General features: G+C 46.0%; 1 protein-coding gene across 7 annotated transcripts in view; it reads right to left on the reverse strand.

Annotated features, from left to right (window-relative positions):
• nlgn1 (neuroligin 1) overlaps positions 1–13,630 on the reverse strand; it is a 185,962-nt gene that overhangs the window by 3,568 nt on the left and 168,764 nt on the right. For all 7 annotated transcript variants that reach the window (XM_081708240.1, XM_026997148.3, XM_081708242.1 and 4 more), the window contains 3 exons: positions 6,895–7,107; positions 2,725–3,514; positions 1–1,737 (listed from right to left, as the gene is read on the reverse strand). The exon at positions 1–1,737 is cut by the window's left edge and continues 3,568 nt beyond it. In XM_081708240.1, the coding sequence (XP_081564366.1) occupies positions 903–1,737; positions 2,725–3,514; positions 6,895–7,107 (1,838 nt within the window). In that variant the 3' untranslated portion in view covers positions 1–902. The remainder of the gene's footprint in view (positions 1,738–2,724; positions 3,515–6,894; positions 7,108–13,630) is intronic.

A 13,630-nucleotide genomic window follows, 5' to 3' on the forward strand; every position in this document is an offset into this window, starting at 1 on the left:
CCATTTTGTTGTCCTGACAGTTCTCGTACAGACAGCACTTGTGTGGCGACGCTGTTATCCGCCAGGAAACGAGTGATCTTCTCTCGGCGTTACTGAACTGCTGGCAGACTCTTCCGGTACTAATGCCCCCCCCCCCCCCCAACAACAGCTTAGACAGCAATGGTGCTTTGTGTACATATCTAGATATGTAAATAGATTCTATACAATAAAATTGTTCCCAAAAAATAAATGGAGGAAAAAGATCCCAAGACATTTGGTGAATGTCTCAATTGTGCATATTCTGGAGGAGATCTGTCCCACTCCCCCCCCATTTTCCGGTAATGGTTTATTCCATATCTTGCAATGCCTCCATTCTTAGGAGAACACATTCCTAAATTAGGTAAGCCACATCTCCACTCTGCTCCAGAGACAGTAATCTACAATCCAATGCCTCGGGAAAACAATATGTTTTCTTTCATTTACAAAGGGCCTCCTACACGCTGTCTCTGCTACTGCTACTGTTTTCTCCCTGGATAACTGAATCAAGCCATTCTTCAAGCCACCGGGAGTGATCTCCATTTGCCGAGTTTCCTCACAATACCAGTAGAAAAAAAATTCATCCATCTCTCTTTTTTTTTTCCATTAAATCTGAAACGGTTTCACACATTTACTCTTTTCTTCTAATATAAAATGTTTTTCATCCTAGGGAGAGAAAAAAAAAACCCTCTCGGTATTCCAGGTTCCCTTGAACGGCAGGGGCGCGGATATCTCCCACGGATATCAGGGCCGTGTTTCGGCGCACGGGCGTGGGGGGGAGGGGGAGCCGCCGTGCCGCGCAGGCCGGGCTTTGCGTGTGTCCAGGTGTGGTGTGTCTGTGCGGCGAGTGTGAGGTGTGTGCTTGTGTGGCGTCGCCGCGGGGGAGGCTATACTCGGGTGGTTGAGTGCGAGTGTGGGTGCGGGTGGGGCAGCGTGTTGTTCTGCTGCCCCCCGGGGAAGCCGCCGAAGGCGTGCAGGGACCCGAGGCCCGCCATGCTGTTGGGGATCATGGTGATGGTGTTGGGGGCCATGAGGGGGATGTCGTCAGGCGAGCGGCGCATGGCCAGCGTGTAGTCGGGGGGGCAGGCAGTTCTGAGGACCACCTCGTGCGGGTGCATGGCCTCGCGGCACTCGCGCTCCAGGTCTCCATGCTTCATCTGCAGGGACATGATCTCCTCTTCCTGGGCGTGAGGCAGCTCGCCGGCAGGCGCCCGCTGAGGGCTGCATCGGCGATGCACCTCGTGCCGCCGTTTGTCCTTCTTGTAGTAGAGCGCGGCAAAGGCCAGGATGTTGAGGAAGAGCAGCGAGGCACCCACGGCGATGGTGACGCTCAGCTCCGTGGAGTAGTCCCGCTGGTCCACCAGGAAGGGCTGGTTCTGATTCTGGTTCTGGGCGTCCTGAGTCTCGGTGGGAAAGGGTGCGGGGAAGGGCCGCTTGGTGTTGGCCGGCAGCTTCTTGGGGCGGGGCGTGGCCTCGGGGGGCGGTACCTTGGTGGTGGTGGAGACGATCTGTGTGCCCTCGTTCAGGCTGTGCAGGTGGGGTACCAGCTCCAGCCAGAGGTTGACCTTGTTGGCGCGGTAGTGCTCCTTGACGCGGGGCTTGAGGCCGATGTGGAGGTACAGCTGGTCCTTCTGGTTGTAGCGCGTCCACGCCACCTCCTCAAAGCGGTTGGGCTTGGTATGGATGAACTTGGTGTCCTGGGGGACTGGCTGGTTGGGGTCACTGTGAAGAGTGAAGAGAACACACCAGACCAACATGAACAGGAACAGGAACAGGAAGAAACAAGGCCAGTATATACACCGCATGTCTTTTCTACGGAACATCACAAGTAGCGCATCGTAAATCGCCTGAACCATGAAAATCCCTCCCCAGGTCCTGCATGATATGGCAACCCATCATTATGTATGAAAATCATTAGTGGTTGTGCTGTCTCTCTGGCCAGGTGCGGATCAGTGAAACGGCGATTCTGTCCTACTATTTCCCATAAACACACTCTCATGGAGACATTCTTAAAGGCAAAGTGAGAGAGTTCTCATTCTCTCAGTGAACGTCACGACCTCCAGACAAACGCGCTGTATCTTAATGAACAGAACAGAGTCAGGGAAGAGAAATTACACAGTTGCCAGTAATACATAATTGACTCATCATTTCCACTTGAAGTGATATCCCAGATAGGACTTCACAAAAAGAACTGCAAAAGTCAAATAAGTATTAATTTTAATTAATTAAGTATTAATTATTAATTAACTTCAGTGGAACAGTTAGCCACATGATATAAATCACCACTTTGCACTCAAAAAAGTCTTCAAAAAATGTCATTAACACTGAAAGTGTATTTAAAATCCAGTTGCATTCTAAACAGGTTTCATTTGAAATGACTCAAGAATAAAAAATGGCAAGAAATTTGGTAAATTAAGGAAAGAGAATTGAAAATCAGTATCAAATTTAATGTAAGATTAAGATAATCTAAAATGAAACTGTAGTTTTTTCAGTCAAAACAAATCTTTATCCAAAATATATAGTAATTATATTTATAATATTCTAAAAGAATCAAATAATGTTATCGTGCAGTGTACACCTGGGAACTGAGAAATATATTTTTATATATTCCAATTTATATTAATTTTAAAAATAAAAACAACGTAAACTATTAGTGAAGAAATTCATGCTGTAGGTATGTGTCTGGTTTCTGGCGCTGGGCTGACGTACCCGGTCTTGGCGAAGTTGGTCCAGTAGGTCATCACCACAGCGCTGAGCATCACGTCGTTCTTGGAGAAGTTGCAGGGGAAGAGCTCGGTGGGTCCGATCATGGGCAGGCCGAAGACGTAGGGGATCTCGTCGCCGTGCGCCGCGTCGGCCCAGGCCGGCACCTGCTCCGTCTGGCAGTGGTGGTAGAACGCGTAGAAGTACGTGGGTGACCCAAAGCTGGAGTGCAGGTCGGCCGTGGCCACGGCTGGCGCCACCCACTGGTGGTCGGTGAAGAGCGCGAGCAGGGTCTTCCTCCTGGTCTCCGGGTTGTGGCGGTCGGCCCAGTCGGTGTACATGAACTTGATGGTCTCCCGGAGGATGTCCTTCCCCTCGGGGTACCCGTAAAGGTCGTCCACGAAGCTGGACACGGCATAGTCGAACTCATTGGCCTGCACACCGTTCTCGTTGTCCACGATGAGCTCGACGAACTTCAGGCCCTCGCCCTGGTTCACGCCCAGCATGATGTCGTAGTTCAGGAACTCGCCCTGCTCCATGAGGATCTGCGGGTCGTCTGGGATGACGTCGCCATCGATGACGGGCCCGAAGGCGATGTGGTAGCGAGCAGGCTGGATGTCCTGTTCCACCAGCTCCTTGTAGTGTTTCTTCTGTAGACACTGCACCAGCTCCACGCTGTCCTGGAGGTTGCAGCCCACTTTTCTGGCGAGCATATGGGCGTACTTAGCAGGCTGGAAACTCACAGCCCAACTGGACAAAGCGGTGCCACTCTGGGCAATAGCCCTCTGGAAGAGGCCTGTGGGGACACAGTGGGACAGGACAGACATCAGACAGGGAGACGTACCAGCCACTTCACACAGGGACATGAACATTAGGAGGAAAGTCAGCTTTGTCCTGGTTTTTCTTCCAGTTATGTATGTCAATTCCCACCCACCAACTAGCTAATCTCCCCCTGTCATACACTATTTGGACAAAAGTATTGGGACACCTGCAAATTACACCTATAGGAGCTTTAGGACATCCCATAATAAATCTGTAAGAAATGGTAAGGAGTTGGTCCCACTTCCACACTCTTCTAGGATGGTTTTCTACAAGATTACGTAGTGTGTCTGTGGGAATTATTGCCCACTCATCCAGGAGAGATCTGTGAAGTCGAACACCGATGTTGGACGAGAGAGACTGGCTCCCAGTCTCCATTCTAGTTCATCCCAAAGGTGTTCAATGGGGTGAAGGTCTTTGCAGGTCAGTCAAAGTTCTTCCAAACCAATCTCGCCCAATCTTGCCTTTATGGACCTTGCTTTACGCACTGGACATCGTCATGCTGGAACCGAAAAGATCCTTCCCCAAACTGGTCCCACAAAGTGCGTACAATTGTCCAAAATGTCGTAAGCATTACGTTTTCCCTTCGCTGGAACTGAGCGGCCCGGCTGAGCCCTGAAAAACAACCCCACGCCATTTTCCCTTCTCCACCAAACTTTACAGCTGGCACAGTGCAGTCAGGCAGGTAACATTCTCCTGATATTCGCCAAACCCGGACTGGTCCATCAGACTCCACAGAACACGTTTCCACTGCTTCAGAGTCTAGTGGCGCTCGCCGTTGTGCTTGGTGATGTAAGGCTTGCATGCAGCACCGTTGCCATGGAAACCCACGACAAGCTCCCGGTGCAGTTTTAGTGCTGATGTCGACGCCAGAGGAGGTTTGGAGCTCGGCAGTTATTGAGTCAGCAGGTTGTTGGTGACATTATTCACTGCGCACCTTAGCCCTCGGTGACTCCACTCTGTCACTTTACGTGGTCTGTCACTTCGTGGCTGAGTCACTGTGGTTCATAAAAGCTTCCACTTTTCAATCATAACACTCAGAGCTGATCGTGGAACATCTAGGAGGGAAGAAATTTCACTGACCTGTTGCAACGTTGGCGTCCTACGACAGTACCAGGCTTGAATTCGGTGAGCTCTTTAGAATGACCCATTCCTTCACACACGTTTCTAAAGGCAGGCTGCATGGCTAGTGCTGTGCCAACAGAACTGAACCAAACCCCTGAATCCAATAATCATGAGGTGTGTCCTAATACTTTTGTCCATGTAGCATACAACAACTACCAGCCATGGAGCATGCAGGTGTGCACTTCCTCTCTGCATCCTTTCATACACAGTGTGTGCCCTCATCAGCAAGCACAAACACACGGAGGTCCATGATTGGCCAGTACCTCCGGGGGAGGGCAGCACTGGATTGTTTTTTTTTGGACTTCAGACAGTGGCATCGTTCGGGCTCAAACCCGCCGATAAAGGGAACACCTTTCTCTTGCTCCACTCAGGGGCCCAGAAAGTTTTGAAATGAACTTTTTAAATGATAAACAGAAAATTATCATGCAAGTAAAAATTTAACCACAAGTGTGCACGAACCACATACAGACAAAAATGCAATTTTTTCTATCAGTGTTTTATCAAAGTACACAGTATGATTATGAACTGCAGTGGAACGCAGGAGACCATTTAGGAGACCATTAATATAAATTAGAGCAATTAGGCTATTAGCAGAATGATTATGCAGAATTAGTGGATGGCACAGAAGAGAATTAAGCTTCATGCAAAAAAGAAAGAGAAAGTGTGTGTGTGGGGGGTCCTAGTGACATGAAATTTACCATTAAATATGATTATATTGTTATTTTATTTCCTTTTATTTGACTTTATTTTGTGTTATTTGTGTATTTGTATTGTCTTTGATTGCCCGTGCTATTGGCCCCTGATTGGACGTTTGCCCTGTGCTGTTGGCCCCTGATTGGACGTTTGCCCTGTGCTGTTGGCCCCTGATTGGACGTTTGCCCTGTGCTGTTTGCATTCTCCAGCTGTTGCAGCCCTGATGAGTCTAACAGCCGGCGTGGCCATGGCGAAGGTCTAGTTATGCTTGCAGTCGCTCACAAAAGCCCACACAGCCTCTGTGTTTATCAGCAGGTTTGCAATGTTGTGATCACTTCGCAAAGTCTGTGAGTGTGACCTTGAAATAAACTGTTATGACAATTAGAATCAGAGTCAGCATACAGTTTCTACCAGGCAACCGGCAACATGCTTGCTACAATAGTTTAAGCAAATAATTGGCCTATATAACACATACTTACTGGTATGATTATACTACCATATATAGGGGGACAGTACGTCAATAAAACGTCGGTTTTATGGAAAACGGGACTTGGACAGACAGGACTTTTGATTTTCAATATTTGATTTGCCCATAAAAGCACTAGAACATTTAGGTTCATAGTGATTTGTGTCATTCATGAACATGTTTACGAGCTACATGTTTATCATTTTGTGCAAAAAACCCCCCCAAATCTGTGAATTATATGTCCTTATGCTAATGAACATGTAAAGGCATTAACTGATTGCTCAGGAAACCCACTGCTTTGCAGTGAAGCAATAAAGTGTCATTTTCAGGTCACTGACAAGGGCGAGTCAGGGTTCATTTATCATGTGTGATGGCAGTAATGTTAAGCCATCCATCTGTTTGAAGACCTTAGCAATGCTACCTCCCATACAGAGACGAGTGAAATTAATTAACCATGTGAAAGGGCCTTTACATAGATAAACCCTGCGCTTGAAAAGCCAAAGTGCGCCGGAAGCATGGTGTCACGTCTGGACCCCACCGAATAAAGATAGAGACATGAAACCAATGCAAATACATTTTTCATAAGCAACTGGTTTCACGTCAGAGGGATTTGTCCCTTAAGGAGGTCCAGCCATGCGGGGAATGATGGAGGATCAGGTCTAGTGAAGTACTGACTTTTCCTGTAACCTTGTTGGCATGAAAATTTTGGATCAGGCACGCAGTACAGATGTGCTCCTCCGCCACACCGGGTAAGTGAGTTCCGAGGCCTGTCCCTGCCAGGCAAAGCGAACCCGCCTCCCCACATGTGGAGCACGTGGCACCCACCAGCCTGTGGGGGTTCCCCCGTGTGAAGCAGGTACACAGTGTAGTTCTCCAGTGAGCACAGAGACACAGCCAAAAGCTGAAGAGGTCATGCAGACGCAGACGCATCACAGACGCACACACACACACACACACACACACACACACACACACACACACAAAACACCTGTCGACTGGGCCAGCGCAAACACAACAACGAGTGCGGCATGCAAACATCGAAAAGGTCAAGAGTTGCGACCTCTGCATTGTACCTTTGGTGGAATTGCTCCAGCGGTTACCTTCGGAATAATGGGACAGCGTGAGCAGATTCACGCAGGAGGCCCCGGCTCCGGATCCGAACACGGTAATGCGCAGAGGATCGCCGCCAAAGAAGGCGATGTTCTCACTAGTCCAGCGCAGGGCTTGGATCTGATCCAGGAGCCCGTAGTTCCCTTTTGCTGCCTGATCGCCGGTGCTTAAAAAGCCTGTGGAAAAAGCAGAAGGAAACAAAACATTTGAGCGTTAGCGCATGACGTTAATTCGGGATCTTTACAGCGAAGCGTCGGCGCCCGGGAGCAAATTAACCAGGAGACGAGGTGGTCGTCTTTCTTCCACATGCGAGACCGCATGTGAGACAACCGTGGTCTCGTAACGTACATTAATTGCTGTGATGACAGTTGGCCACCTCAGGAGAGTTGAAGTAAGCTTCGTAATGGTTGTTTATTTCGTCTAGCTTACGAGTTGCTTGACCTCCCCTGACAAACAAAATACATCTTAATGGCATCATTAACTTGGAACGGAAGCTCAGATGCTCCATGTGTGCAGGAACTCTGTGAGTAAGGCAAACACACCGGTTTTTAATTGCATGCTAATTTTAACTCTAGGTTGGAAGATGTTACCTTTATTTTCTTGGTTGTGAACAGCTGAAAATGTATCCAGAGTAAAAAAAACCCCACTGAGGCGCAGTCAGTCCTGTATGTGAGCATGATGTCCTGTCCTCACACCAGACGTCTGTTCCCCAGTTCCTCAGTGCTGACGAGGAAACAGCAACTGTCATATTCCATGACTGTCCTGCTAATCACCCTCCAATTAGAAAGACTACAAATCAATTAGTATGCGTATACCATGGCTGTTAATAAAGGACAGCGATTAAGCCAACTCGGCCTTCGGTATACTTAAGTGGCGGCCAACTCTCCGTCATCTTTGGTTTATACGACGGCTGTCCAAAGGCAGCACAGATGGTGCATAAGGTGTTCGGAAAGCGCATGTTTATGAATGACAGGTTTGTGCCATTGTTATGTCGTCTTAAATGACCCCCACAGTGCAGTCACAGTCCAGTGCACGACCGAGCCACATGCGCCAAGTGAAGCTGTTTAAATGCAATGCAATTAAAACAGTACAGTGAATCTGCAAAAGAAGGAATCACAGCCATTGATGTACATGGACACACACACACACACACACACACACACACACACAAGCACTTTTACACTCTTCAAGAAAAGTCCAGCACCACTTTTCTGTTCAGTTGAATTACTCTAGTTTTGTTGCTACATCAAAGGGTGGATCTCCTGGAAATGGCCTCCATCTAGGAACGTCTGTTTAGCTCAGTCTGTTTGGCCAAAATTGAGCGCACAGCTCAAATCAATTCGGCCAGGCCCAGAACTGAACAGACTACCAGTCAGCGGGCAGACAGGTGGGTCATCAGTCCGTGATGCGAGCTTCCCGGAGCCGCGAGCCAAACCAGCCTTGCAGCAGCACAAGGGACGATGCACCCACCGCGTCTCTTGCACCGCCAAGAGCCGATCGGTGCGAACGCTGCACTGTGGCTTGCCGCAGAAACGTGTGACGGGACACTTGGATGGCAGAACGCACAAGCATTCATCTGATTGAATATTTCGTAATACAGACTGCGTTCCAGATTTCTGCCTCACAGGCTGCTACATTATTATCTAAACTGTTTAGGTATGAGATGGAACCATACAGCTAACTATACAACATATATAACAACCAAATTCCCTTGTGGAATATCAACGTCCTGGGACATCGACATGCTCGGACACTGTTTTCTGGGACAGCTGAAGAATGAGAAAGCACAAAAAGGCTAAAAATTACATTTTAGAAAATTAAGGTAAGAATTATAAAGTCATTTCTTTCAGAAGTGACCAAAATTCTTGCCATTTAAACTGGCTTCCGCACTTCATTCCGACCATGAGGAAAGAATCCGGCCAGCTCATCATCTCTGGATTTACCAACGTCCAGAGTGATCTATGGTACCCCGGGAAGAGATTAATGGATGCTCCCAGTGGATGAGACCACACTAAAATATTGTTGCCATAGTGATGTTCGCAGGGTGGCCGGTGGAACGGACGTGTGCATTCCAGGAACCTGCTCAGGACCAGAGCCGTTGTGATTTAACTAAGGGAGGCTCAGGTCAAATCCCCCTCCGATACGCTGCCGTGCTGGCCCTTTGGGACTCATACTGGTACCGGTAATTGGTACTGGTGATACTGGTTACTGGTATTCAGACTGGTTCATTTTGGTCGATAATAAACTGATTATACACTAACAGATAGTCCAACGTGACTGAGCTGTGATATCTATCATTTTGGCATGAAATTATATTAGTGTATTAGTGCTTGTGTTTTTACCAAATTTTCCATCCCTGTTTGTCTTGTTCTGTGATGTCGGTTGCCTGAATTAGATTTTTTAGCCATTATTTCCTTTAGCTGTTCAGGCTTCCTGGTGAATTGGCCCCTGCTCAGTGTGTTACAGTAGGGTTAAGGTTATGCAAATGGGAGGCAATTATACACCTTTCACTTTAACTACGGAGGAGAGGTTTTGAGGTTAATAAATCCACTTACACGCTGTAAAGTATTTATAGTGGAATTATTTAATCGGCATTTACAGTCATCTGACATGCCAGATTATCGTCACAAATGTACAACCGAAATGTCAGGTGAAGAGCTACCGGCATATCGTTGATCTGAAAAACCTTAACCCTCTGAACGGATGAACTGAAAATGGATCCTATAGCATATGCAAGAGTCAAACATGAGGTTTTTTCCATAGAAAAACTGAAGTAAAAGTGTCAGAACTCTGTCAGATGGATACCGTGACCGTGTGCGGACGTGCAGTCCACAGTTCACACGGTGGAGGCGGCGTCTGCTCGAAGTGTCTTAGAACGGGGAAAAAGTCTGGCTGGTGTGTCGAATTCTCTCTACATGAACAACAATTAACATCAAATATTTGTTAGTCGTAAAAAGACCTCCGGCAGCTCTGCTGTGATGACACAACTGCACGGCTTCATAAACACCGTGGATTTGCAAAGCGTTTCCAAGAAGCCTGTGGCACCTGCCGAACTGTGACCCAACTCCTCTCTCCCGCGGACAAGATACAGAGTAGTCTGTGGGCCTCAGCACCGAAATTACCACCAAACAAAAGAAGCTCTGAAGGGATTTAGATCGAAGTGTCTCAGGTTTTGAATAATTTCCTCTCAGGAGCACCGGTTTAGTCTGAGGTGTTGAATCAATCTCCGTTTATGTCGAAGGAAGACAGAGAAGCGAGATGGAAGGGAAAAAACGAGTGATGGGGCGAAAGGCGGATTGGGACCCTCCCCCCTCAGAGTCCCATGTCTCCACCCCCCTGCCAATGCAACGTGAGACGTGCCAGGCAGGAATGATTCCCCAGTGCCCTCCCCTGAGCTCACAGACCTCAGCAACGGAAGCAGGAGACGTGGTCCGTGCCATCACGACCTTTGGCACTGGGGAAGTGCTCCGCACCTTTACTCGGCCCGCTATGGAAACAAACGGGGCCTTTCGCCATGTTTGCGTCCCTAAAATATTTACAGCGTGGCGACACCTTCACATTTCTGCTCCGCCATCGCACGGTCAGCATCAATGTCCAAAGACCAGCGTCCAAGAGGGGTGTCCATCCGTTAGACCGGCACTATACGCTTCCGAGGGGAACAACATTCAAATAAAACACGGAACATTACAGTGTGCACCGGTGTGCAAGGTAAAATGATAATAGGACAGGGAAGATTAAAGTTTCAACCCATGTGGTTAAACAGGGTACTGCATGTTAATTATTATTCATAAAATGATTAAAATTATGAACGGTGCAGTGGCCGTGCATTACGCAAACTCCTGGTATTGTGCAGTGTCTGTATCCCAGAGGTACCAGCACACTCTGCTTGGATGGGGTTAACAAAAGAGAACGTTTTGCAGAATCCCGAGTGGCTTTGACTTGACGAACCTATTCCTGGTTTTACTACTTTGATATGCATAATTTTGAACCTGAAAACTGCTGCCCTGGGCAAAATGCACTCACTATTCTTCAGACACTGGTTGTGTGTGTGTGTGTGTGTGTGTGTGTGTGTGTGTGTGTGTGTGTGTGTGTGTGTGTGTGTGTGTTTTCTCCCACTCTCCTTTGCATTGTGGGCGGACAGAGGCGATTATTGTCTGTGTGAAGTGAAAACCTCATAATTGTTATTTTTCAATCATAGGACATATTTGAACATTGGAGTGTCAACAAATAGTCCCCGTTTATCCCTTTAGCAGTGGATGAAAACAATGGACATTCAGAGACATGCCTCGACTCTTCGTCTGTAGCGGATTTCCATGACTGGCAATTAAAAGTCATATTATTCTTCTTATTACAATTTCAAACATAATATTCTTATTACAGTTATAAATATAATCTTCTTCTTATGACCGTTATAAATATGTATCCTTATTAGTTATAAACATATATTCTTATTACAGTTATAAACATATTCATCTTCTCATGACAGTTCCAAACTTATATTTGTCTTCTGACAGCTATAAACACATTATTCGGTTGTTTGGACGTGGTGTACAGCTCTCATGCTTGGTCTGGTTTTTAATAATTCATCATTTATGTGAACAATGTTGCAATTGTGTGGATCTGTTTAAGGTTTGCAGCTTTCTGCACTGAGCTGATCTGATAGGAGGTGCGACATCTCCTGGCACTTACACACCACGTACATGTTATTTACATGAAATGCTATTCTTTGAATTTCACTCCTGGGATTCTCCACTGGTTAACTATAATGACAAGTTTCGGTCTTCTCCACATACGATAACTCACTCTTTCCCTTTTTGCTATAGATCACACTCTCTATATTCAGTCATTAAACTGAGCTACTGTTGTTTGAAACATTTCAGTCTTATCTAAACTATGCAAATGCACCCTGGAATATTCATGTTTATTTGTTTGATTGTTTTTTTCAAGTGAGCACACTGTTTTTAACTTACTAAATTATCCTACAAAATTCCCCTCTACTGTTTAGGCAGGTGAGAGGTCAACCCTGGGATTGCTCTGGTACAAACCGATTCGTATATGATCTGCAAACGAAGCCAAACCCAGGCCAAGGAAAAGGTGTCCCCCCAGGTAGAGGCAGGTAAACGTTTACTTCAGTAACGGAGCTGAGCACGGCAGTGAACCTCCTGCTGGAATGGCACATCGTTTTGCATACATTAGCCCTGTCAGATGTGTATCATGCTAATATTGTTCCTATATTCTGCTTCCAAGGAGACAGTAAATGGCATTTTTCTGGCTGTGTCAACACTTGCCTAGCATAGATGGACGGAATTTACAGTGCCATATCTTTAATAAGATCCAATGAACCTCTCCGTGGCCAACATACACACCACATCACAGGGCAAGAAAACAGTAGAGTCAAATATAAAAGAAACACCACAGACAGAACCATCCTGATGTCAGTGTGTGACAGGGCAAGAGGAACACAGTGAACACTAATGCTAAACACTAAACACTAATACACATGTTATAACACTAGACACTAACAGGCATGTTATAACACTAAACACCAAACATTAACCTGCATGTTATAACACTAAACACGAACATGCATGTTATAACACTAAACACTAACATGCATGTTATAACACTAGACACTAACAGGCATGCTGTAACACTAAACACCAAACATTAACCTGCATGTTATAACACTAAACACGAACATGCATGTTATAACACTAAACACTAACAGGCATGCTATAACACTAAACACCAAACATTAACCTGCATGTTATAACACTAAACACGAACATGCATGTTATAACACTAAACACCAAACATTAACCTGCAGGTTATAACAATAACACGAACATGCATGTTATAACACTAAACACTAACATGCAAGTTATAACACTAGACACTAACAGGCATGTTATAACACTAAACACCAAACATTAACCTGCATGTTATAACACTAAACACGAACATGCATGTTATAACACTAAACACTAACATGCATGTTATAACACTAAACACCAAACATTAACCTGCATGTTATAACACTAGACACTAACATGCATGTTATAACACTAGACACTAACAGGCATGTTATAACACTAGACACCAAACATTAACCTGCATGTTATAACACTAAACACTAACATGCATGTTATAACACTAGACACTAACAGGCATGTTAGAACACTAGACACCAAACATTAACCTGCATGTTATAACACTAAAATGCATGTTATAACACTAAACACCAAACATTAACCTGCATGTTATAACACTAAACACTAACATGCATGTTATCAAACCAACACTAAACATCAACATGTGTGTTATAACTCTAACACGAAACACTAACATGCATGTTATAACACTAAACACTAACATGTATATAACACTAACACTAAACACTAACATGCGTATTCTAACACTAACACTAAACACTAACGCGTATTCTAACACTAACACTAAACACTAGCATGCGTATTCTTACACTAACACTAAACACTAACGTGTGTATTCTAGCACTAACACTCAACACTCACAAGCATATTCACACTGCACACTGCTCAGAGGATGTACGTGTTCTCATATGGAAGTCACGGCCTCGTGGGCTTAACGTACTGTGTCTACTCACAGGACTTCACTACCCAGAGGACCTGTATTAACCCCGTGGAGACACCCCAGACCATCACGCCTGCTCCAGCCTTA

This window comes from Electrophorus electricus, chromosome 26 (genome assembly GCF_041902795.1).
Source record: "Electrophorus electricus isolate QZ-2024a chromosome 26, ASM4190279v1, whole genome shotgun sequence".
Classification (NCBI taxonomy): Eukaryota; Metazoa; Chordata; class Actinopteri; order Gymnotiformes; family Gymnotidae; genus Electrophorus; species Electrophorus electricus.